We start from the raw sequence: 26,420 nt of genomic DNA, 5'->3' as shown, positions 1-26,420 counted from the left end.
TGTCCACTTAGTGTGCACAGGTCGATGGTTTTCCGTCTATTTGAGCTGTACAATCGCCACCGCAATGAATTTCAGAGCATTTCCATCCCCTCAGAAGGAAGCTCATGCCACCAGCAGGCGCCATGTCCCCGTTTCCTCTCCCCCCGGGCCTCGGCACCACTCGCCGTCTCTGTAGGCATCAATGGGATCGCGCATACGGGCTCCTCTCACGTGGCCTAACGTGCGCTTGTTACCGGCTCCTTTCCTTCTCATTGCTGCATAGAGCCCCGCTGTGAGGCTGCAGTTAGTGTCCTCTTACATGTCTTTAACCCACTGTGAGCACTTCCTGCGTGGGCACCGGCCAAGGGACACGAAAGTCAGGCCACCTTTGCCCTGGCGGAGCTGCGATAACCCTAGGACACCCCCGCCCCCCCCCCCCACCCCGACACACACAACTGGTGTAGGGCCGACCCTGACACCTGCTGAGAGATGCAAAGAAGGCGCAGACAGGAGAGACGACTCGATGGGTGGGGAGAGGAGGAAGATGAAGAAGGTTCAGGGGAGAGGCAGCACTTCCAGCTACACGGTGAGGCTCTGTGAGGTGGAGGGCAAGGCACTGAGGCAAGAGGAAGAGCAGCGGCGGAGGCACAGGAGGCTGCCGGGTGCCGGCCAGCAGAGGGGCGGACGCAGGGCGGCCGGGAGGGAGGCAGGGAGGGGAGGCCAGGGCCTGACTGCAGAGTCACGGGCCCCAAATTAACACTCAGCTTCAGCTACAACCTTTATTGTCCATTATTGAGGAATAAAACATAAAAAGCAATCAAAACTTGTATTATTTTCTAGAAGTAGTTTTCCATCCTGAAGACTCGAGGCTCCAGCTTCCAGCTCCTCAGCCCAGAGAGTCTCTCGCTGGCTACAGCAGCCCAAGCAAACTCGCCTCTTAACACAAACAGGAAAAAAGCCTCCGGGGAAGCCAACAGGCCCTTCTCCCCGGCCAACCCTGAGGTTTCAGAGCATCCCAGGGGCTGCAGGAGACGGGGAGGGGGAAAGGCGAGCAGGCCCTCGTGAAAGGCCCGGCCTCCCCTCGCTCCATCCACCTCCGGTCAGCGCACACTCCCAGGGACGGTGTTCACGCTTGGAAAAGCAGCATTTCAGTAGTAGCCAAGGCACACCTTGTCCATGGACGATTTTATTCTGCAAGAAACAGGAAGAAGTTGGTGAAGCAGGTCAGCTCTGGAGACACAGAGACCAACGTAGCCCAGCACGGAGCAGGCAGTCACTTGTGACGGGCCCGCCTCACGACGGCCACGGGGAATGCAGCTATTTCTGCTGCTTCCGCGGGTCTCGTGTGGCTACAGGTGGAGGCAGAAGCCCAGCTGCCCACTGGCAGGAAGAACAGCGCCCCTCCCTTCTGCTCTGAGCGACAATGACCTGTAAGCGCCAGGCGCTGGCTCACCTGTCGATGGGGTAGGGTTTCTCGCAGAGGTTGACCAGCACGTACAGATGTCTCAGAGCGTACTCGTACTGGAGGGAAACAGACCAGAGACACAGTCAGCCATCCCCGCACCACGCAATCAGCTCTTCACTTTCATGGTGACAGAGGTAAAGCATCTTGAATAGTGATTCTTGACCTTTTTGGGGTCATGGACCCCCTCCCCACCTTTTGATAAGCTGGTAAGATTTATGAACCATCCCCCCCAAGGCACCTGTGTGGGTGGGCAGGCCCCCGAGAGCACGCGGCCCAGGTGAGGACTCCTGGTGGAGACCCTCAGGCCCTGCTCCCTCTGGCACCCAGCACCTCTCCTGGCCACCAGCTTCTGTTGCTTGGAACCTCGTTCTGGGAGGGACACGCGGATGAGGGAGACTGACGGTAAGTGAATGCCAAGCTGGACTCTAACAGGCTAAGACCCGAATACCCGGGGATGCTCGTCCTGAAGAAAACTTCAGGGGAATCGGAGAACTCTCACGAGGAAAAAGAGGAGATTCACTGTGTGTAATTCCAGAGGCAAAAAGCATTGCAAAGAATATTCGTTCGATAAATGGGAAGTTTTAAATTGTTAAATGAATAAGGAGTACTGTGTTAAATAAGTGAAAAAAAAAACCAAAAGCTTCCTACTACCGCAGAGCTACCTCCCGTCAGGACCCCCTCCTTGGGAGCCCACGTGACCACGGTATGCGCGTCACAGCCCGACGGAGCCTTCAGCCACGATGGAAACGTGCTGCAGGGTCCGTGCGGGAGCCACTCTCACGTGTGGCTACTGGACACATGAAATGTGGCTGGTGCGGCTAAGGAACTGGGCTTCGCATGTTACTTCATCTCAACTATTTTAAATCTAAGTTTAAGTAGCCACAAGAGGCTAGTGACTACCATTCTGAAGGACACAGCTCCAGCGGGAGGGGCAGGCTCTCTGTGAAGGGCCAGATGAGCGGGTATTGTGGTCTGCGGGCTGTAAGACCACTCAGCTCTCCTGCAGTGCAATGTGACCACCAAATGCGGCTGAGTCCCAATAAAACTTTGTTTATAAAAACAGGGGGGTGGAGGGGACCCACGGGCTGCGGGCAGGCCTTGACCTGTGGGCCAGGTTGCTGACCCCTCCCCGGAAGGATCAAGCACCACGTGGTCCTGATCGGAGAGGCTTGCTGGGACCTTCCACCCTCGGCACCCGCCCTCCTCCATGGCCAGGGCCCGGCTTCGACAGTATTTCTTGGGGAGCGGCCAGAGCAGATCCAAAAGGGAGAAGAACCTGTGTGGCTGGTGTGGAGGGCAGGGGTGAGGGAGGGTGTGGCAGGGGCAGAGGTATGAAGAGAAGGGGAGTGGAGACATCGACGGCTGGGGACTCCTCCCCATGGGGCCAGCACTTATGGTCAGCGAGTCTGACAACCTTCTTCCTCTCACCCCTGCTGAAGGCCTCTGAATGAGCCCATTGTTCTCAGCCTGGGTGGACCCTGCGACAAGGTTCCATGGACAGCAGTGCTGTAGCTTTGGGTCAGGATGCAGGGCAAGGCCCCGCTGGCCCAGGGGAGCCTGGGTGTAGCCGCAGTGGCCCAGCCCAGCCTGGCTTACCGTGGGGGAGTGCCAGTTGAAGCAGTGCATGCGGAAGTGGGACACAGCGTCCTGGTAGCAGTCGTGCGCCGTGAGCGGGGCCCTCTCGGACAGGAGCCTCTCCGCCTCGTCATCAGACCTCGTGAGCAAGGAGACGATCTTCCGCACGGACTTCTCCATGATATGCCTGCTCTGTGAAGAAACGCATTTTTTTGAAATGTATTGTACTTCCTGAGGCCTCTCTCGGGACCCTGGGTGGGTCAGGAGCTTCTCTTCCCACAGCCCCCACCCCCGTCTGTTAAAACAGACGCCAACAGGTGCATCCTGCAGGCGGCGGAAGATGTGGCGCCTGTGACAGCCGGAGACCTTGAGAATCCCGTGCCTTTTAGGGGTTTCCTGGCACGACGGACACATGGCATCTAAATAGCTTAGGAGCAGGCATGGGGCCCACTCCTCGGAAAGAAGGGGAAGACCCAACTCCCACATAGACTGATGTCCAAAGGGTCAAGGGCTGATTCCCGATCAGAGACATGTACCTGGATTGCAGGCTCGATCCCTGGTTCTGGTCAGGGCAGGGCGGGAGGCAACCAATGGATGTGTCTCTCTCACATACTCTCTTTCCCTCTCTCTCTCTTTTTCTTTAATACTTTTTAAATCTCAGTGTTCATTTCTAATGCAGGAAATATTGATACAACCCACATTAATATTAGCTCTCTGGGGTGAATAATTTTAAGAGTGTAAATAGGTCTAAGACTAAAGAAGTATGACAATGCTGATCACACTGTGGCACGGACAAAATGCATTATGTCCTGGTTATTATAGCACGACAGTGCGAGAGACCAACCGCAGGGATTATCAGATACAGGGTGAGGGAAAGTAGGCTTACGTTGTTCCTATGGGAAATTACACAATAGTTACTAAATAACAGCACAAGAATAAACTGTGTTTCGTGCACTCACAACTCTAAGCCAACTGCAGCCCCACCCTGTATATGAATTTAAAACACATCACAGATGTTTCTCTTCCCTGGAAAACTCAGGCCACGCTCCGCCCAGCACGTCAATCCCCGTGCTTGCCGACAGGGGACAGCGTGAACACAGAGCTGGCTCTGCTGCAGGGACCATCAGCCCCACCCAGCACCCCAGTGGGTGCCCGCCTGGGGGTGCTCGCCACACAGCTGTGTTTGCCAAGTAATTCTGCCAGCGCCAAGCAAGCGGACAAGCTACTGACAACAAACTCCGTGACCATAAAGGACAGCCCAAGTATTTTAAGGATTTTAGGCTCTGACTAGGGTTTCCTAAGGCAGTAGACATTTTAGTAGATTGGATTTAAAAAATATAAATATGATTAATAACTCACCAAGCAGCAAAATGAAAATGTCTTCTCTAAGCAACCAGGTATGAAAGGGAAAAATGGGCTCTGGGCAGGACACAGCAAAAGGCCCTACCCCTTTGCTCCCTGCACCTGGAGGTCACGGTCATCCACCAATGAAGAATGAAGACCACGTCTGCCCTGCTCAGGGCCTTCTATCTACATAGAAACCGGGCAGCACTGGGGAAGGCTCGGGAGGCAGACCCAGCGCGCGAGGCCGGGAGCACACCCGTCCCAGGACTCACCTCCAGGTGCCTGTGGATCTGCTCGACAAGACGCCTGGACTCCTGCAGGTCGTTGGTGAGCATCAGCTTCCTCTTCATGATCATGAGGGGCACCTCGGGGCTCGGAGTGAGGTCCAGGTGTTGGACGGGAGGCAGGGAGATGGGAGCGCTGGCTTTGTGTTTCACACCCTGGAACTGCATCAGTTTCATGGTAGAGATGGACTGCGGGGGGGAGAGAGAGAGAGAGAGAGAAACTGGTTGGAATGGGAGAGCAGATGGGCCAGCCTTACCCTGGTCCTGGAGGCCCACAGTTCACGCTGCAGAGTTTCGGTACCACTGAAGGGCCAGCATCGCAGCCTGAAGACTGGCTGCGACCTTGTCCAGACGGCCCTGGTGAACCTATTTCACGACCTAGGACTCTCTAGGCAGAGTTGGAAGGGGAACATCTCTAACTTACAGCCAAAGGGTCAAGGTAACCCCTGCAACCTGCAGAGCGAGGCAGGACCCGGGCCATCCGAGGCGGGGGTTCTGTGGGCCCTGCCAGGGAAGCTGGAGCAGCTGCCGACGCAGGGACCTCCCCGTGTGCCTGGCCTGTGTTTAGTGTTTTTTGATGCATGACCTTCTTGAGTGCCCCTAATTACCCCCCACGCGAGGGCTCTGACCATGGAGGAAATGGAGACCCAGGTTAGGTAGCTTGCCCCTAAGTCTCACGACTTTGCCAGTTTGACCCTAGCAAGGTCCGACTCCGAAGCCTAATCAGGTTCCCAGGATGGAGTGCCCATGAGAGGCGAGGCCACCCCTACCCCAGCCAGCTCTCCCCCGGGCCCCGCTCCTTCACCAAGACTTAACGTCCGCGACCAGGGACTGGGAACCGACAAGACTCACCTTGTTCCCATACTGCATGACGTGGCTGGTGTTGGTGTGGGTCTTTACCAGCTGGTACTGCTTGTGGAGAGTCTCCTTGGTCAAGTCCTCCTGCAAAAATGTGAACAGTAAGTCCCTCGACCCTCCGAGCCTGAAGGCTAAGCCTCAGCCGGACAGCCCGCCCCTGCAGGGCTCACCACGTCCGAGTCCTCCATCCAGTTGACGCTGTACCAGTCCCCCAGGTACGTGGACCTCTGCTCATCGTAGTAACAGGCGTAGGATGACTCGTCGGGATTGGCGGCAGTCGTTGCATAAACTGCGAGGGATTAAAGACACCTTTCAGCCACGTTTTATTCTCTGCTGTGGATTCCACGTGAAGCTGAGTCTTTCCTCCTTTGGTGCAAAGTGCCACCGCTGGTCAGCGCAGGGAGGGCAGGAGACGCCGTGCACCCTGCGCTGTTGGCTCAGTTACGATTACGCGACTCAAATGACACGTGGAAGGAGGAGAAGCCAGCTGATGGGCACTTGGTACAGCAATAAGCAGGCACGCGGGCTTGTTAGGACATGGAGCTGTTCTGGAATAACGCTGCAAGATTTTAACAGCTCTGGCAACTGGAAGAACACGCACCTCACTTAGTTTCTGGAGAAAGTTAACATTTATGGACGGAACAGGCTGGCTCAACCTCTGCAATAGCGACCATTCCCTATCTGTCTACCATGGGCTCAGAACTGTGCCTGACAAATGTTATCACATAAAATGATAAATAAACAGGCGTTACCGTTATACCCATTTTACAGGCAAAATACCTGAGGGTCAAGAGGGTAGGTCACCTGGCCAAGACCAGAGCCAGCAAGCACCACGCCGCAGAGGACCGGGCCAGTCCCAAGACGGCGATAGTGGATCTACGGAGCTTTACAAACCCTGGACGAGCACCGTGACACTCACGTGCTGATTCCTTCTTCTCTGGCCACTAATCGCCGAGGACTAGAAGGAGCCCAGAGCTGCCCACACCTATCTCCCCACTTCGACGGCTGCCCTAGGCCCCGCTTATGTAGATGTCTTCGTTCTTCACAGTAGCAGAATCAGATTGACCAACTGCACCCGCCAGCCACGGGCTCACCCAGCCTGGCTCAGAGGCCAGGGCTCCCACCACCTACCATTGATGTCGGTGGGCAGGTGTCTCATCATGGACCCAGACTCGCAGGCTTCAATGTAGAACACCATCTGCGAGGTGAACGAGACAGGTGGCTCACCCCTCGGCCAGGCAGACGCTCCTCAAAGCTCCTTTGGCTCTGCCCGCTCTGACCCACCCTAAGAGTCTTTCGCTTTTGCTTTGGGAGACATCTCTGCTGCCAGAGGCTGCAGAAGCTGCTGCCACACAGACCAGAAGGACTCGAATTTATTCGTCACTGATAGAATAAATGATCTATTAGCTGAAATAATGCGGGGAAAATGGAGCCACAGACGATGCAAAGGACACTTTCACCGCCAAGCATGGGGAGATGGGGCGGCAGGCTGTCTTTCCTCGGTGCTACCGCATCCGGGCCTGAGCTGTGCAGTTTCTAATAAGGGTGCTACAGGCGAGCGAGGGCCAAGGTGAAAATAACATGGCGATATGTTCCTCCCAACTGCCCCACACTGCTGACAGTCCTAGGAGCAGTACTCCTCAAAGTACGGTCCCAGGCCCAGCAGCTCAGCATCAACTCGAAGGCAAATTCTCAGGCCTCTCCCCAGACCTGAGTCAAACTCTGGGGTGGGACCCACACTCTTTGTTGCAACAAGATGCCAGTGATTCTGGTCTACTAGCTAAAGCCCTAGGAGCAGAAAAGGTCCATCCTGGGAAACTGACCGAAAGGGCCCCCTTTCCAGAAAACACCACCGCCCAGAGTCAGAGGCACGTCCCGGAGGTGGGCGCTGCGTCCGCTGCCTTCCTCGTACCGCCCCCCCTCCACCCCCCCCGTGGCCACCCCAAAGCCAACCTTACCTTTTGGTACTTTTTGTGTTTGTACATGTACTTGATGGTCTCATTCAGGTCCTTCACATGAAGCTGAAAGGTAAGAATACTGGCATTCAGATCAAGACCTCCGGGTAACCCACAATGAAGCCCTAATGCGCTCTGGAATTCGTATTTACCAATCCCCAGAAACGATCCTAGTGAGCCCAGCATCCACACGTCAGTCACCCAAGGTTTATTCACAGATTTAAAAAGGGCAGAACATGCTTCCGCACTCCTCACTGCCCAGAGCGTTCAGGGACAGGGGTCTATTACTGTGTGTAGTGCAAGGCTCCCAGGTGCTGAGACAGCCCCTGATGCAGTGATATGTGGAGAAATGTCGGGAAAAGTGGCCGGAGGGGGTGCCCCGGGTAGATTTCAAGCTGCTAAATGTGTGCCCCACACACCACCCTGGTGGGACGTCGGGACCCACATCACGGGTTTAACGGCACCACCGAGTTCTGCTCCCCATCCTCGTGTGTTGAGGAAAACTCACGTCGTCGTTAGGAAAGGCCAGTAGTCCAGTAGCTCCGTGATCAGTGAAGTAAACAAACACATGATCCTGGGGGCCGCTGCCACGAGAGAACGAGAGTCAGAGTCCACCGTTTCCTATTCTACTTCTCTGAAAAGTCGACCTTACCCGTCCACTCCCACCCCCCCCCCCTCAAAAAAAACAACACAAAAAACTAAGAAGTTTGAGGACTACAGCCCCCCACCCTGGTACAAAGAGCAACACAAGGCCTGCCGACCTCTGACCAGCTGCGTGTTATACTGAGCACAAGGCATATCCTAGGGCCTGGGACTGCGTCAGGCCTGGGAGGAGACCCGTGCTGGGCAGATCACCAGACAGACCAGGTGCGATTTGCAGAGCAGGATCCTTTGGCAATTGGGCCTCATCCCAAGCAGTCACATGCTCTAACCAGATGTCCCCCAAATGAGTAAGGGAGTCAGGACACACATCCAAACATGTCCTGCAGCTCCAGCTCCCTCCGGGCCCCGGGCCTGCAGTCAGGGACCCCACCTGCCCACCCTCACCAGGGATTCCACTTGGGGCGCTGCTTCAAGGCTGCAGAAATGTGCTAACTACCTTGGAACCAATTCGGTGCATCCCACACAACTGTCCGTCTTTGCTCTAACGCACATGAGCTTACTGTGCCCAGGCCTCCCTAGAGTGAGAGAAACAGTGCTGTTTGCCAAGGACCTGGGACTCTCTGAGGGCATGCTTCTAAAGGCCCTGACATCACGTGAAAACGCTACAGAAAGAGAAGCTAAAGAGGACACATCTCTCGCCCACAGGCGGCGGGGCAAGCACTGGTGTGAGCTTTCGCACCGCAAAGGTTAGCTCCGGACTCATGAGTGTGCTCCCCCGGCTGCGCTGCCCTCTGGTCAGAGCACAGGGCTGGCGGCAGGTGTGGCCCTGTGACCCGACAGCTGCGGGGCTTCACACCAGTCTCGGGATGTGCCACTGGCCGTGGAATGCACAGCACTAGGATCCGTGACGGGGACCCGGGGTCACAGGGTTAACGGGGTGCAGCGATGGGCTGCCAAAGGAGCCATCCAACCTGCACGGCCGGTCTTAACTCAGGACAGAGCTCCCTGCTCTGCCGTTTCCCAAGTCGGGAGCCAAGACCAACTCGATTCTGGGCTGCCAGGTCATTCAGAAAAGTATGATGGCGTAAAGCGAGCAGGCATTACCTCTTCAAGACCTTTCCGGACCCTATGCCCTTCACTGCTTCTTCATCGCCTCGCAGCACAGCAAGGAAATTTTTCGGTGTGACATCCTGCAAGGAAGTGGGAGTTGAAGTCAGGCGTGTCATTCCAAATCAGAGGCTTGCTGAGTCTGTGCAGACCCGGGCCACCAGCCCACACATCTCCAAGGCCCGAGGTTTAAGAGCAAACGCTTTGGAACCAAGGAAGACCCAGATAAGGGTGATGTCTCCGGGGCATGTGCATGGCCTCTCCTCAAAGAACATCTCGTCTTTGGCTGACGCACTGAGCAAGCCTGCGTTCCTTCTCGGCATTAGAAAGGCCGTGCGGAGGGACCCGAAGGTGCCGGGCAGTAGGGTAGGAGGCAGACGAACAGCATACCACCCGGGAGAAGGCAAAGAGGCAGCAGGAACGCCTGCACTGGGCCCATCCCTGCCCAGCTTGTCGCCTAAAAGGCCAAGTCCCGAGGACACAGAATGTCCCTAAAGGAGATTTTCTAAACTGATACTCACTCATTAAAAACAAAGCAACACAGGAAAGCACCAAGGGGAACAAAAACCCACCACCTCGATTCCAGGCATTCCGCGGGGTGGGGCCAAAGTAGGTTTACAGTTGTAAGTACGTGAAAGTTTATTCTTTTATTATTCTTTATTAATTATTGTATTTTTCCCATACAAACAACTGTGAACCTGTAAACCTACTTTGGCCCCACCCTGTAAAATTATGTAGAAACAATTTCATAAAGAAGGGATCGTCCATATTACATGTAAATTAAATTTGCCGAAACCGGTTTGGCTCGGTGGATAGAGCGTCGGCCTGCGGACTGAAGGGTCCCAGGTTCGATTCCGGTCAAGGGCATGTACGTTGGTTGCGGGCACATCCCCAGTAGGGGATGTGCAGGAGGCAGCTGGTCGATGTTTCTCTCTCAACGATGTTTCTAACTCTCTATCCCTCTCTCTTCCTCTCTGTAAAAAATCAATAAAATATATTTTTTTAAAATTTAACTGTACTTGAATTTAAGAGAGAACGCTGAAACTGAAAGGACTGCTCAACTTCAGAGAAACACTTATCACCAGGAATATCAGTTCCTGAAAGATCCCTCTCATAGTAAGAAAAGGAGATGATGAAGCCCAGCCAGAGTGGCTCAGGGGTTGAGCGTCAACCTATGAACCAGGAGGTCACTGTTTTATTCCTGGTCAGGCCACATGCCCGAGTTGGGGGCTGGATTCCCAGTGTGAAGAGTGCAGGAGGCAGATGATCCATATATGTCTCTCACTGATGTTTCTCTCTCTCTCTCTCCCTCTCTTTCTGTCCGTCTCTCTCTTCCTCTCTAAAAATCAATAAATATATATAAAGACTGGAAACTAAAGATTGGTAGACTACAACTTATTTCTTACTTTTTCCTTTCCTTTTTTCCTTCTACTTTCCATCAAAGCTCTCAAAAATTACTCAAGCACAAATCCTAATTCAAACATGAACCACCAATCAGAAATCAGTTTAGTGAGGTTCTGATGCCAGAAATACACAAAACAGGAAAATCATCACAAAAATGAGAATAAACGCAGCCGGCACCAAGGCCACATGCTGCCGGCCTCACCTCCCCGGTGTAGTCCTTCAGGACCCCCTTGTACACGTCCGAGCCGTTGGGCCTGTTGATCACAACTCCTGGAGTGGGGTTGCTGAAAATCGAAGGACACAAACTCTGACATGTCTCTGAAATCTCTCTCTTCAAAACTACGCCCGTTACACAGAAAGACAGTAACTGTCTGTCTGTCAAAGACACTGCTCATCGCCCGACGGTCACCAAGTGCAGTGATTTTAGCAGCTTGGGGATCCCGGTCATCCCGCAAGTCAAGCTCTCGGCAGGAGCAGTGAAGGCCGAGTTCTGACACTCAGGACAGGGACCAAAGCCTAGGTGTGCCTGGGCTCCCTCCCGCTGGAAACCACACACATCTCGGGGCCACGTCTCACAGAGATCTCTCAGAGCAAAGCAACGTGTAGGGAAAGACGGGACACGTCTGGTAGGCGTGGCACGCATCTGCCTGGCAGACAAGGACGTTAACAAGAGAGTTTAGGCGTTAAAGCTCAGAGTGGAATCTGAGCTGCCCTGTGATCTCGGGAAGGGGCAGTGGCCTTCGTGGGGGCCACAGCGGGTGACCAGGAGCAGAGGAGACTCGCACTGCCTAGGTTTCGTGCCCACACTTGCTGTTCCTCCTCTCCTCCAGAAGTCAGATAAGCAGGCGCGACATAACTATTTGTAAACGTAAATTAAATGAGTAACAGTAAAACAGGCACATAAAGGTGGTGGGATCCACCCTGCAAACGAGCCCTCTGCTTATAGGTTGCGGAGGGGTCCCCGCCCCCCATGCTGTCCGCCTGCTCGGAGGTTAGGGACAAGCATCTCAGGACCCAGTGACCATGTCTCCAGGCGGAGGAGGAACGTATTGTGCTTTCAATGCTCGAAAGCGCCAGCCCCAAACCCCCTTCGGCACCCACTGCCCATGTCCCTGCCACTGCCAGGGTGCTCCAAGCTATGTGCAAAGCTCTACGTGAAGCAGCCCTGTGAAATTCCACCTGCGAGTCTGTTTCATCCCAATGTGAGGCCACTGGTGTAAGGACGCCACCCGCGAGAGCGCTGCGTACTTACTCTTCAGAGTTGGCGATGTCATCGTACATCATCACCACGATCTGCTCGTCGGGAATCCCGTTGCGGTGGACGATCTGGTAGGCGTGGCACGCATCTGCCTGGGAAACAAGATTTCAGCAAGCCTTAGATTTTGCCCAGGAGGAGGCCAGGTTTGGGGTTCAAATGAGCAGCACGTTCTTTCTCCAGGAAGGCATGCTGGGAGTCACTCCCTGTTGGCCAGGTCTTTAAATTATTTTAGAAAAATATACATTTGTATTTTTGCACTCAATTTTTTTAAATCTCACTCCGCCTCCATTATCCAAGCTCTTATTCATCAGGCAGTTAACATATATGTGGATTACATGCACACACGCACATACAAACCACCACCACTGCATCCACAGGTAACAAGAGCCTTTAAAAGAAAACCAGTATTATGTCAGATTTAACTCACCCTTACAGTGATGGTGGAAGTGAGCAGACACACCCACCAACTCACCTATTATTTATTACTCCTGTCTGAACGCAGGCTCATTAAAAAACAAAAACTTAAAGAGTAAATCTAACAAAATCAGTGCTCACACACTGCAAATTCCAAGATATTGCTGAGGGAAATTAAAGATCTAGACCAGTGGTTCTCAACCTGTGGGTCACGACCCCCTTGGCGGTTGAAGGACCCTTTCATAGGGGTCGCCTAAGACCATCCTGCATATCAGATATTTACATTATGACTCATAACAGTAGCAACGTTACAGTTATGAAGCAGCAACGAAAATAATTTTATGGTTGGGTCACAACATGAGGAACTGTATTTAAAGGGCCAGAAGGTTGAGAACCACTGATCTAGACAAACAGAGGCATCTTATATTCATGGAGCAGAAGTCTTAGCATTAGTAAATTTTCAAAAAAAGATCAGCAGGTTTTTGCAGAAATTGACAAGGATGATCCTGAAATTTATATAAAATTGCAAAAGACCTAGAATAGACAAATTTTGAAAAAGAACAGAATTGGAGGACTTTCACTTCCTGATTTCAAAACTACTCCAGGGAAAGAAGTCTTTCAACAAATGGGGCTGAGACCGACTATTTGGATATCCACATGCAAAGAGATGAACGTAGGCCCTCACTTCACTCTCAACACGAAAATTAGGTCAAAGTGGATCATAGACTTAACTGTAAAGGCTCAAACAAAGCTGTTGGAAGACAACAGAAAATCTTTGGAACCTTGAGTTATAACTACAAAGATGTTACAGATATATCACCAAAAGTCTGGTCTATAAAAGAAAAAAATTTGATAAATTGCACATCATCAAAATGAAAAACCTGAGCACTTCAAAAGACACCATTAAGAAAATGAAAAGACAAACAACCCAGTAAGAGAAAATATTTGCAAAACACATTATCTAACAGGACTTGTCAGAATTTGCAAAGAATTCTTGTACCTCAATAAGATAATCAACCTAGAAAAAAAAAAAAGATTTGAGTAAAGATCTTAAGAAGATATACAACACACACACACCCAGGCCCGGTAGAGGCAGCCAAAAACATCGGATTATGTGGTAGCTCCACACAGGTAGCCCAAGGCTGGTTACAGGCAGCATCTGACACCAACCTGCACTGGAATCCCACCCAAGTGGACCCAGAACCAGCACAACCAGTGGTGGGCTTCAGACCACAACAGAAGTTGGCCCAACTAACCACACAGGCGGCACACCCAAAGGGAGGTCCTGGCAGGCTCCAGACCTTGCTGGAAACAACTCCACCTAGGGCGGCAGCCCTACACAGTGGCTCATAAAACGTGACTGAGGTCTGTCCTTATAGTCAGCCAGACGGACGGTTAACCCCACCCACGAATAGGCCAACAGCATTCAAGACTCAACTACAACAGGAGGGAGCACATAACCCACAAGAGACATTCCTGGGGCACGGAGCTCAGGTGATCTGGAAAATTGCGCCACTGAACCCCACAAGACACCTGGAACATAAAACCACCCTAACAAGTTTGAAAGTCATAGAAGACCTATCCAATACGCAGAGACAAACACACACACACACACATATAAAAACAGACAAAATGGGAGACAAAGAAACACGACCCAAATGAAAAAAAACAGGAGAAATCCCCAGAAAAAGAATTAAATGAAATGGAAGCAAACAAGATATCAGACGCAAAGTTCAAAACAATGGTTATAAGGATGCTCAAGGACTTAGGAGAAGAATGAGTGATCTCAGTGAGAACTTAAAGAGATAGTAAACATGAAGGACATAGAAACCATTAAAAAAAAGTCAGAAATAAAGAACACAATATCTGAAATGAGGAATAAGGAATGAACAGCAGGTTAGATGAAACAGAGGATTGAATCAGCAATTTAGAGGACAAGATAACAGAAAACACCTAAGCCAGCAAAAAAAAGAAAAAAATTTTAAAAATGAGGAAAGTCTAAGGAACAACATCAAGCGTAACAACATCCGTGTCATAGAAGTATTGGAAGAGAAAGAGAGCAAGGGATCAAGAATATGTTTGAAGAAATAATGGCTGAAAACGTCCCTAACCTGGTGAAGGAAAAAGACACACAAGTCCAGGAAGCCCAGAGAGTCTCAAACAAGATAAATCCAGAGGCCCACACCAAGACACATCATCATTAAAATGGCAAAGGTTAAAGATAAAGGGAGAATCTTAAGAGCAGCAAGAGGAAAACAGTTACTTATAAGGGAACTCCCATAAGGCTGTCAACTGATTTCCCAACAGAAACACCTTAGGCCAGAAGGGATTGGTGTGAAATAATCAAAATAATTTTATTAACCAATGTAACTCCAATAAATTCAATTTAAAAAAAGATCATGAATGTCTAATAAGCATACAAAAAGATCCCAATATCATTAATTATTAGGGAAATGCAAATTAAAACTACATTGTGCCCTTGCCAGTGTGGCTCAGTTGGTTGAAGAGGTTGTCCCATACACCAGAAGGTTGTGGGTTCGATTCCCAGTCAGGGACATGCCTAGGTTGTGGGTTCGATCCCTAGTCAGGGCTCTGTGCGGGAGGCAACTGATCAATGTATATCTCTGCCACATCAATGTTTTTTTCTCTCTCTCTTCCCCTCCACCCTTCTCTAAGATCAATTACAATCCTATCTAATAAAAGAGAAACATAGTAATTAGCAAAACAGCTGCTACCCTTCCCATTGGCTAATCAGGGAGATATGCAAATTAACTGCCAGCCAAGATGATGGCCGGCAGCCAGGCAGCTTGAAGCGAACAGGGAGGCTTGCTTGCTCCAGTGATGGCGGACTCCAACGTTCCCCGCCTGCCTTGCCGGCCTCTCAGCTGCAACTCTAAGCAACTATGTTGCAAATATAGAAGCTAAACAAAACCCCAGAAACCAGCTTTAGTTAGCCGGGCTTCAGCCAGCCGGACCGCAACATTGTATCAAATACAGAAGGTAAACAAAGGCCAGAAACAGGCTTTCAGCAGCCGAGGCCTCAGAGCTAAAGCTGGCCCAGAATAAAAAAAGAAAGAAAAAAAGGAGCGGTTGGAAGCTTCAGTCACCCGCCAGCCTGGAAATGGCCCTCAGCCCCTCAGCCAGACTGGCCAGGCACCCCACCCTGATCCAGGACACCCTTCAGGGCAAACCAGCAGGCTCCCACCCGTGCACCAGGCCTCTATCCTATATAGTAAAAGAGTAATATGCCTCCCGGCACCGGGATCAGCGTGACAGGGGGCAGCGCCCAAACCCCCTGATCGGCCCTGCTCTGTGGGTGACAGAGGGTGGCGCCCCAACCCCCCCATCGGCCCTACTCTGTGAGTGACGGGGGGAGCTCATCAACCCCCTGATGGGCCCTGCTCTGTGCGTGACAGGGGGGAGCTCCTCAACCCCCTGATGGGCCTGCTCTGTGTGTGACAGGGGGGAGCTCCTCAACCCCCTGATGGGCCCTGCTCTGTGCGTGACGGGGGGGAGCTCCCCAACCCCCTGATCCGCCCTGCTCTGTGTGTGACAGGGTACGGAGCCCCAACCCCCCTGATGGGCCCCGCTCTGTGCATGACATGGGGCAGCGCCCCAACCCCCTGATCCGCCCTGCTGTGTGTGTGGCAGGGGGTGGTGCCCCAACTCCCCTATTGGCCCTACTCTGTGAGTGACAGGGGGGAGCTCCTCAACCCCCTGATGGGCCCTGCTCTGTGCATGACAGGGGGGAGCTCCTCAACCCCCTGATCGGCCCTGCTCTGTGTGTGACAGGGTACGGAACCCCAACCCCCCTGATGGGCCCTGCTCTGTGCATGACAGGGGGCAACGCCCCAACCCCGATTGGCCCTGCTCTGTGCGTGACAAGGGTAGCACCACAACTTCCCTATTGACCCCGCCTTGAGTGTGACAGAGGGCGGTGCCCCAACCTCCCAATCGGCTCTACCCTGAGCTTGACTAGGGGTGGCATCACAACCTCCCGATCTGCCCTGCTCTGTGCATGTCAGGGGGCGGCGCCCCAACTCCCCAATTGGCCCTGCTCTGAGCCTAACCAGGGGCTGCACCTAGGGATTGGGCCTGCCCTCTGCCACCTGGGAGCAGGCCTAAGCCAGCAAGTCATTATCTCCTGAGGGGTCCCAGACTGCAAGAGGGCACAGGATGGGCTGAGGGACCCCCCCCCCACCCGAGTGCACAAATTTTTGTGCACCGGGCCTCTAGTCCTATATAAAAGCCTAATATGCTAAGTGTCCGGTCATCCAGTCGTCCATTCAACCAATCAAAGCATAATATGCTAATGATATGCTAAGGCCACACAACCACTTGCTATGACATGCACTAACCACAGGGGGCAGATGATCTGACCGGTAGGTTAGCTCGCTACTGGGGTCCAGCCAATCGAGCCCTCCCATGGTCTCTCCCTGGCTGGCTAACCTTCCCCATCCCTCCCTGGCCCTGATTCTGCACCGGTGGGGTGGCCTGTGCTCTCTCACAATCTGGGACCCCTCGGGGATGTCAGAGAGCCGGTTTCAGCCCTGATCCCGCAGGCCAGGCCAAGGGACCCCACTGGTGCATGAATTCGTGCACTGGGCCTCTAGAGTGTGTGTGTGTGTGTGTGTGTGTGTGTGTACATATATGCCACAATGAGATACCACTTCACAGCTAGACAGACAAAACAAGTGTTAGAAAGTGGAGAAACTAGAACCTCCATTCATTGTTGAGGGAATGTAAAATGATGCAGCCACTTTGGAAAACAGTTTAATGGCATCTTAAAAAGTTAAACATAAATTTGCCATATGACCCAGCAAATCTACTCTACTGTATCTGCCCAAAAGAAACAAAAACATTAATCCACACAAATGTTCTTGGCAGTGTTGTTCATAACAGGCAAGAAATGGAAACAACCCCAGTGTCCAACAACTGGTACATGGACTGACAGAATGTGGTCTATCCATACGCTTTAACACTCGCTGGCAATGAAAACGAAGTCCTGACACACGCTTCAACACAGATAGACCTCACAAACAACACGCTAACAGAAGCCAGACACAAAAGACCACATGTTGTATAGCTCATTTACATGCAATGTACATAAGTGGCAAATCTGTGGAGACAGAAAATGGGTTAGTGGTAGCCGGGGGTAGGGACTGCCAATAGGTGTGAGGGGCCTTATTGGGAAGATGGAGATGTTCTAAAACTAATTTACAATGATGTTTGCACAACTTGGTAAATTTACTTAAAAAATCATGAGTGTGCACCGGGAATGGATGACTTACATGGGATACATGTGATATGTGAAACATGTTTCTATAGAGTTGTATCTTTAGAAAGGTTCCAATCCGCCGTGCCTGGTGCCAGCGTCCACTCCACACAGTGGTCTCAAAGGCACATCTCGATTCTCTCGTGGGTCCTTGGAGGAACCTGGTTGCCTCTAACTTGAACTCACAGGCGTTCTCTGTATGAGTCAAGTATCCACTGGCACGCAAAAGAAGTAAAAGTAGGGTGAAACCAAGTCAAAAAAATTCGGAAATGGTGAAGGCTACTTGACTCACTTCCCTTGATCATATCTGTCCTGTATGAGTTTTTCCCCTTAAAAACGGAAGGGCCATATGAGGAAACCTTTGAGGGCAGGGCATTGAGTAAGACTTCACCCTCGGGACTACTGAGCAGAGATCGCCGCGGCTCAGCATGTTTCAGCGCTAGCGCCGGGAGTTCCGCTGGGCGTGCTAATGCATCCCGTGACTGCCGGCTGCACCCCCCGCCTGCCGCTCTGCTCCTGCTGCCTCCAGGCCAACTGTCAGCTAAATGGACAACCTGCTTGGAACAAAGGCCAATACGGGTGGCACGCTCTGGCCTCAGTCACTGGGAAGGGGTCCACCTCCGAGCCAGGAAGGAGTTGGGACGGGTTCTCACGGTCTGCGCATCCCACAGGTGTACACCGAACATCACCTCCTGCCATTGCTCTGAGCACTGGCCCGGGTGTGGGCTTTGTGGGGTTGCCTCCCTGAGCCCACCACCACCTCACATCGTCCAGAGGGAACCAGAGGTTCAAAGGGAGATTGCGTAATATGCTCAAACTCATGCGGCAGGGAGCGGAGCGCAGGACCGATGCCTGAGGTCGGTGCAAGTCCAAAGCCCTCTCTCTTTCACGATGCTGCTCTGCCTCAGGCCGGGAAAGGACAGCCTCCTGTGCTAACTGCATTCCCCTGACTCAGTCCTGCCCTGCCCTCCTCCCTGGTCCCTTCCCGCCGTGCCCTCTTTAAAAGCCTGCTTCACTTTTTAAACGCAAAACTGCAACAACATGGATTAACCGCAAAAACATTATGCTAAGTGAAAAGCCAGACACAAAAGACTGCATATCATCTGATTTCATTTGTAAGAAGTGCCCAGAGAAGGCAAAACAATAGAGACAGAGCAGATCCATGGTTACCAGGGGCGGGGAAGAAACAGGGAGGACTGACTGCCAAGGGCACCAGGGAACTTTCTAGAATGATGGATGTGCCCTAAAACTGGGCTGTGGCGAGGCTTGCACCGCTAAAAACCACTTGGCTGTACAATGATCATCGGTGAATTGCGACTTGTACTAGGAAACGTATGCCTCAGTTAAGCTGCTTTTAAAGGGTGATAAGGGGACACATTTTTTAAACATAAAAGCAAAGGTGGTCTTCCAGACACATGGCTCTGCCACCTGACCCTCCATCGTCACATCTTCTTCCACCTCCCACAGGTACAAGCTCAAGACTTCCCCTATCCCTTGGGCCTCAGCTGGAACCCACACACCCACCTGCCTCCTCGGGGTCTCAGGACACTCTCTCTCACAGCCTTTCTGGGAGGAGGTGGGGGCCCCCTCCCTCCACTCCAACCACAAACTCCAGACCAGCAGAGGGGGGTAAGTGGGGCAGCATTCTCAGGGCTTCTCCTCCTGCCAACACACCACCAAACAGCTTTCTCCTTGGGAACCCACTGCCCTGCAAGGACCTCCACCCCCCCACCAACCCTCTTTCTTCTGGCTCTCCTCCCAACTCCTGATAACAATGAACTTCACCTTCAACCTACATCAACCACCACCCCCACTGCCATTCCCAGGCCTTAGATCTTCCTTCTCCACAGGCTCAAACCTCAGTCCCACTGCTCCCAGGCCCTAGTCTTTTCCCTTCACAAGCCTGTCGGAGGACGACTGTACAGCTGTCACCATGGGCTGCCTGCACTTCAGGACCTCTCCCTCTCACCTGCACCCATTGGAGGCTGGCTTAAGCCCCCACCACTGCGGGCATCCGCCAACCCCAGGCCTTCCCCTCCCCACACTGAGAATGTCACTCATGAATCCCAGCCAAAAATGGAAACCCAATTCCGTCAAGACAGAACACAGAAAAGCACTCAGCGATGACTTAATTGTGCCTGGTGTACAATTAAGAAATTTGTGATCATGAGTGCTGTGTTAATCCAAGGAAAATGTAAGCCTTTATAAAAATGTGTTTAAAAGTCTATGTAGGTTCTACAGGGAAAGTTCTTTCATATGCTTTTTTTTTTAATACAAAGAGGAAGGGAGAGAGAGGGGAAGATAGAAACATCAATGACAAGAAAGAATAACTGATCAGCTGCCTCCTGCACACCCCACACTGAGGATCGAGCTCACAACCGGGCATGTGCCCCGACCTTCTGGTTCATAGGTCGATGCTCAACCACTGAGCCGTGCCGGCCGGGCTCAAATGCTTTTAATGATTAGCCTCCAGAGTCAAGAAAGCAAATGTTGGCAGCTGGCTGGGACGGTATCAGGCAAGCAGGGACAGGCTGAGGTCAGCAATGACTCAGCACATGTGTTTCCTCTCTGCTCGGCCTCTGTGGCCTCTGCACTGTCGTCCTCCCTCCTTCAGGAACAAATATTTCAGTCTGCGGCCACTTCTTCTGCCTTACTTCCCTTTATTTCAATAAGTATTTTACCCAGGGAAACTAGCAACATCTAAGAAGAAAAAAAAGGTTTTCTGGTTGCAAGGTTCATGGGATACCTACACTTAATAATGTTTAACCAATATTTTTTTAAATTGGTTGTATAAAAACCAGGGTGGCTGATGAATCAGCCTGTTCACTATCGGTGACCCGTACTGAATACCTCATCTTTCTACCTCGTGGGGAGGGGGAGGAGGAGGAGGAGCCTGGGAGCCGAGCACTGCGGACTCGGGTTGCTCCTCTGGAAATGGGTCAGGCCCATTGTTAAGTATTAAAAGGAAAAAGGGTCATTTTGCTATAACAAATGTCCTATTCAGCTAGCATACAAATGTCATTCAATAATCATCAGTTTTAGAGCTCGCAAGAGCTTATCTAAACAACCCCCTACCCAACAGATAAGAAAACTGACACCCAGGTGCGGAGACACTGCCCAGCCATCAGGAACACAGATGAGAGGCCTGCGCTGGCCCATACAGCAGCCACTGACCACGCACAGCAATTAGCACTTCAAACGACTAGATTCCAATGACTTAGTACCAAATAAAAAATGTAAGGCATCTTGTTATCAATTTTTTATGTCGATTACAAGTAAAATAATAGTTTGGATATATTGAGTTAAATAAGAAGTTAATTTCACCTATTTTTTTTTTACTTTTTAAAACTGTAGCTACTAGAAAATTCACGACGACACATGTGGCTGTCCTACCAACAGTGCTGTTCCGGAGCTCATGGGCCTGGGTTTGAATCCAGGCTCTGCACTTGCCCTCTGACCACCACACTGGGTCAGGTGATGACCTTTTCCCTGCCTCAGCCCACTCCCTCGCAAAGAGGAAATAAGAACTGGAACGACAGCATATAACCCACAGCAGGCACTAAATGAGCTCACTGTGTGAAAGGCTCTAGGACAGTTCAGCACATACTGTGAGGGTCTATGCTTCCAGCTTCTGAGAATTACAAAATGAAATGGCTTTTAAATTACAACTGTATTTACTTACTTACTTACTTACTTATTTTTATTGATTTCAGAGAGGAAGGGAGAGGGAGAGAGAGAAGCGTCAATGATGAGAGAGAACCACTGATTGGCTGCCTTCTGCACGCCCCCGACTGGGGATTGAGCCCGAAACCCAGGCATGTGCCCTTGACTGGAATCAAACCCAGGAGCCTTCAGTCCACAGGCCAATGCTCTATCCATCGAGCCAAACCGGGTAGCGCTAAATTACAACTTTACTGAGATATAATTCACATATCATAAAAGTCAGGCTTTTACAATATACAACCCTGTGGTTTCTCGTATATTCACAAAGTCATGCAACCATAACCATTATCTAATTCTAGAATATTTTCATCATCCCAAAGGGAGATCCCATACCCATTAGCAGCCATTCCCCAATGTCACCTCCCTCCAGACCTTGGCAACCACTAAACGATATTGTCTCTGTAGATTTCCCTATTCTGGACATTTGATGTAAATGGGACCTTACAATACATGGTCCTGTGCAACTGGCTTCTTTTATTTAGCGTGTTCTTAAGGCCATCCGTGTTGAGGTATTGATACCATATTCCTTTTCATGACCAATAACATCCCCTTGTGTGGACAGACCACATTGTTTATCCGTTCATCAGCGGATGGACACTTGGATTGTTTCTACTTTCTGGCTATGATGAATAATACTGCTCTGATCATTCAAGTACAGGTTTTTGTGAGAACATAATGTGTTCCTTTCTCTTGGGTGCGTGCCTAGCAGTGGAATCGCTGGGTCATATGGTAACTCTCTGTTTAACCTTTTAAGGAACTGCCAGACTGTTTCCCAAAGTGGCCGCACCATCTTTTCGCTCTAACTCCTGCCAGGCTGATTTGTTGGAAATGCCAGGGAAGATGGGGAGAAGGGTGTGGAGAGCAGCAGGCAGAGGCCTGGAGGGCAAAGAGGCTTGTGAGGCTTCGGCCAGACCCCCGGGCTTCAGTCCTATCTGTACCTCAACTTCTGTGTGGTCTCGGGAAGGCACTTCCTCTTTCAGTCTCAGTTTCCTTTTCTATATCAGGAAGGTGATGACCAGTGGGTCTCAACTAGGGACACTTGGTGAAGACTGGGGTGGGTGATGCTCCTGGTTTCTGGTGGGTGGAGGCCCAGGATGCTGCTAAACGTGCTACAGGACAGACTCCCAAAGAATAACCTGGCCCCACATGTCAGCAGCTCCAGGGTTAAAAACCTCGGTTAGACTGAGGTGACGCCACAGGGGCCTTTTTGAGGAAATGCAAACTGCTTTCCAAAACACGTGTCCCATTTTACAATCCCCCAGGAACATAAGGGTTCCCATTTCTCCCCAGCCTCGCTAACACGTCCTTTTGGCAGCCTGAAAAGAGTGTAAATGGCTTTTTAAAAGGTCTGCTCTTTTAAACATCCAGGGCTATTTACAGAATGCCCGTGCCATAAAGATAGAGATGAGCCATCTTCCTACCTGGTGCCTATAGTTATACCAGCCATTGGAGCCTGCGACGATGACCACCCAGTGCTTGCCTCCATCCTCGGGATCGTCCTCGGGAGTGGCCCCAGTTCCCAGGACCAAGCTGAGCAGCACGGCTACTTCCCAAATCATTCTGTGCCTTGGCATCGCGTGCAGAAACCTGGAAAGAGAAAAGCCAAGTCAAGCCAAAAAGGAAGGACAAGAACAGAAGAATATTGCTGGCCCCTAAGAAAGTACAGTGGGGCCTTGACTTACGAGTGTCCCGACTAACGAGTTTTTCGAGATACGAGTCGTCTCTCGGCCGATTTTTTGCTTTGAGTTGTGAGCTAAAATTCGGGTTACGAGCCAGCTTCAGATACCCCACCGCTAGTTGGCGCAGCGAACATCACAGTGAACGCCACAACATCAGCCCAGCATCACGTATCTCATTCCTTCACTGTTGATTTGACATACCAATAATTTTGAGTTACGAGCTCCGTCACGGAACGAATTAAACTCGTTAAGTCAAGGCCCCACTGTATCATAGTAGCTTTGGCCGGTTTGCTCAATGGTTAGTGTTGGCCCTCAAACTAAAGCAGGGGCCGCCAACCTTTCGGAACTCACGGACCACCAGTAGCCTGAGGACCACCGGTTGGCGACCTCTGGACTAAAGGGTCACAGATTCGATTCTGATTGACGGCATGAACCTCCATTGCAGGCTACATCCCCGGCCCTGGTCAGGACAAGGGTGAGGGGCAACCAGTCGATGTATGTGTCTCTCTCTCTGTCTCTCCCCGTCCCTTCCAGTCTCTCTAAAAATCAATGGAAAATATATCTTTGGGTGAAGATTAACCAAAAAAAGAGAGAGGAAGTATCACAGTAAGTGGGTCAAATGATAAGACCAGTTAGTCATCAGACAACATGCTGAAGATAAAAATGGTGACAGAGCAGAACTTTGTTTTTAGCTCTGCTGCCCTTTCCCTAGATGAGGGGGCTTCCCCTATCTCCCAACCTTCACTACAAGTTCCAGTTATGAGTATAAACTAAAGAATATCAAGAAAGCTCTCTGAGCAACCTTTAAAGTTTTGGCACAACTTGGTATAGAGCAGATAAAGTTCATCAACAACATTCACTGCATTAGAAAAATGTCTAGCACATGCTTTGAACTGTTTGCAAGAAAAGAATATACATGTAATGGATGCATGGGGCAATGTGGAAGGCAAACTTAAAAACCTAACAGTAGTTATGACTGGTGGTAGGTAGAATTAAGGACGATTTTCCTTTTCATATTTGTCCTTTTTTATTACAGTTAATGTGTATTATATAATAAAGTTTGTCGAAGTTCAATACACATTCAATGTCAACACTGAGTAACTATTTGTTAGCTGGTGAGCAAGCAAACTGGGTAAGGAACAAACATTGGCAGCCCAACACGTAAACCCATTTACATGCATTCTGTACAACAGGCAGGGCAAGTATTTAATCCTTGTTTTAGAAAAGGGGGAGGTTGAAGCAAGAGAGAAGTAACCTGCCCGGATCCCCGGCCTGGCCCAGCCCAGGAGCCAGGCCTTCTGAATTCCTGGCCCAGCCTTCTGCTATGTGCTTCTGCATCTCAAGATTATTCTTTGTTGTTGTTGTTAATCCTCACTGGAGGATGTTTTTCCATTGTTTTTGTGTGTGTTTTTTTAAAGAGAGAATGAAGAGATGGGAAGAGACAGAGAAAAAGAGAGAAACATCGATGTGAGAGACACACATCAGTTGGTTGCCTCCCCACTGCCCTACCAGGGCCGGGGATCGAGCCCGCAACCGAGATACGTGCCCTTGAAAGAATCAAACAAGGATCCTCAGTGCGTGGTCTGATGCTCCATCCACTGAGCCAAACCGGCGAGGGTTCAAGGTTACTCTTAATGAAGCACCTGCCCAGTTTTATACTCTGTGGCCGAAACCTGAAATAACCTTTTAAAGCACAGAAGGAGGGACTAAGGCCAAGTCCTGGCCACCTGCACTCCTCACCTCAGACCCGGCCTGTGCCCTGAGTGTGCTGTTCTAAAATCAGCCTTCCTGTGACAGAAGCCAGGCCTGCCATTCTGAGATAAGAGGAAAAACAGTGACATGTAGGGACTCAGAGCAGAGAGTCTGTGAGGCTGACCTCTGCCTCCGATGCCATGGCATCGCTGACTCATTCATCGCCTGCTGGGCCAGTCTCCTGAACACCCACCCGTCAGACGAAGTGCTGGGTCCTGGGAGGGCAGTAGAGACAGGACAAGGCCTCTGTCCTCACAGAACATGCAGCCAGCTGAGATATGAACCACCTCTATGCCTAAGAAGTTCTGTGCCTAACCCAGGCCTAGAACTCAAAACAGTGGGTTTTCCCCCATTAGTGAAGAAACAGGAAGCGTGAGGCTGGTGAAAGTTTAAAAACCTAAGAAGGCCTCCAGCCTGTGCTTCTCCAATTGGACTGTCCATCCATACCTCCCGGGGGTCTTGTCAGGATGCAGATTCTGACTGGGTAGGCCTGGGGTAGGGCCCGAGCCTCAGCACTTCTGACCAGCTTCAGTGCCGTGCAGGACCCCTGGAGCTGGCCTCCTCATCACCCCTGGCCGGCCCAGTCCACGTCTGCCCGGAAGCCCAGCATCCCGACACTGCCCTATCCCTCCGTGGTCCCCTCCCCAGAACTCCATCCCAATCTGTAAACTGAGTTGGTGCCAGATTCAGGTTTCTTTCGCTCCACTGCAGGGCCAGGGATGGATGGTCACTACAGTAGGGTGTCCCGGGTTTGTTTTAAAGATTATCTTTAAATGGTGAATGGAGTGGATCGGAGACATGGAAGCGTGGAACAGAGGGTGGAATCTCAGAGGGAAGGTGGGGGTGGATGGATGGGTGGGAGGTAATCAACCAAAGACCTTGTAGGTATATATGCATAACCCATGGACACAGACAGTGGGGTGGTGAGGGCAGGGACGGGGAGGGGCACTGGAGTGGGTTGATGACAGAAAAAAAGGGGACATATGTAATACTTTCAACAATAAAGATTAAAAAAAAAAAAGATTATCCTTAAATGGCCAAGAGTTTTTGTCTGTTGGTTTTTGTTTTTAGTATGGCAGGTAGCAGATATCAAAGAACGGAGAGATGAGGGCATAGACAGGCGCAGAACCCCCAGCCTGTTCATGTGACCCTCGCACCGACGGAAGCTCTCCCAAGCCCGCTATACCTGCCCAGGGCTCACTGTGGGCCTCGGAGGGAACAACAGAAGGTACAATTATACAAACAAACAAAAAGAAGCATCTAGCGACAACCCCAGTCAGGTTGAAACGGCCCTGGTGTGGTAGGGACGACCCCGGTGAGGTTGAAACGGCCCCTGTGAGGTAGGGACGACCCAGGTGAGGTTGAAACGGCCCTGGTGAGGCTCAGACGGCCCTGGTGAGGTTGAGACTACTCCAGTGAGGTTGGGACAAATAAAGGGGACCAGTATGGACTGATGAACAGGGGTAGATACAGAAGCAGAGCAACATTGAACAGAATGTTAAACTACAATGGGGAGCCTGGGGAGGGTTGGGGGGGGGGATTAAGAGACCAACTGAAGGACTTATATGCATGCATATAAGATTAACCAATGGACACAAGACACGGGGGGGGGGGGGGGGGGGCGGGGGGGTAGGGGCCGGGGGAATGTCATGGGGGGGAAAAAGGAGACATATGTAATACTCTTTGTAATACTTTAAGAAATAAAAATTATTATTGAAAAAAAAAAAAAAAAAAAAAAAAAAAGA

The 26,420-nt window shown here is 51.1% G+C and overlaps 1 protein-coding gene across 2 annotated transcripts in view; it reads right to left on the bottom strand.

Moving 5' to 3' along the window:
* Positions 1-744: 744 nt before the first annotated feature.
* Positions 745-26,420, bottom strand: part of LOC139009350 (legumain) — a 34,116-nt gene continuing 8,440 nt past the window's right edge. For both annotated transcript variants that reach the window (XM_070413615.1, XM_070413623.1), the window contains exons 2-14: positions 22,666-22,831; positions 11,827-11,924; positions 10,777-10,858; positions 9,168-9,253; positions 7,969-8,044; positions 7,464-7,526; positions 6,637-6,703; positions 5,676-5,794; positions 5,500-5,589; positions 4,636-4,836; positions 3,041-3,211; positions 1,433-1,500; positions 745-1,170 (exon numbers count right to left, since the gene is read on the bottom strand). In XM_070413615.1, the coding sequence (XP_070269716.1) occupies positions 1,128-1,170; positions 1,433-1,500; positions 3,041-3,211; positions 4,636-4,836; positions 5,500-5,589; positions 5,676-5,794; positions 6,637-6,703; positions 7,464-7,526; positions 7,969-8,044; positions 9,168-9,253; positions 10,777-10,858; positions 11,827-11,924; positions 22,666-22,818 (1,317 nt within the window). In that variant the 5' untranslated portion in view covers positions 22,819-22,831 and the 3' untranslated portion in view covers positions 745-1,127. The remainder of the gene's footprint in view (positions 1,171-1,432; positions 1,501-3,040; positions 3,212-4,635; positions 4,837-5,499; positions 5,590-5,675; positions 5,795-6,636; positions 6,704-7,463; positions 7,527-7,968; positions 8,045-9,167; positions 9,254-10,776; positions 10,859-11,826; positions 11,925-22,665; positions 22,832-26,420) is intronic.

The sequence above is a fragment of the Myotis yumanensis genome, unplaced genomic scaffold, assembly GCF_028538775.1.
Source record: "Myotis yumanensis isolate MYYU_CA2020_CCGP unplaced genomic scaffold, mMyoYum1.0.hap1 SCAF_1, whole genome shotgun sequence".
In the NCBI taxonomy this organism is placed as follows: domain Eukaryota; kingdom Metazoa; phylum Chordata; class Mammalia; order Chiroptera; family Vespertilionidae; genus Myotis; species Myotis yumanensis.
The sequence above is the reverse complement of the archived record's forward strand: the minus strand, read 5'-3'. Positions and strand labels throughout refer to the sequence as shown.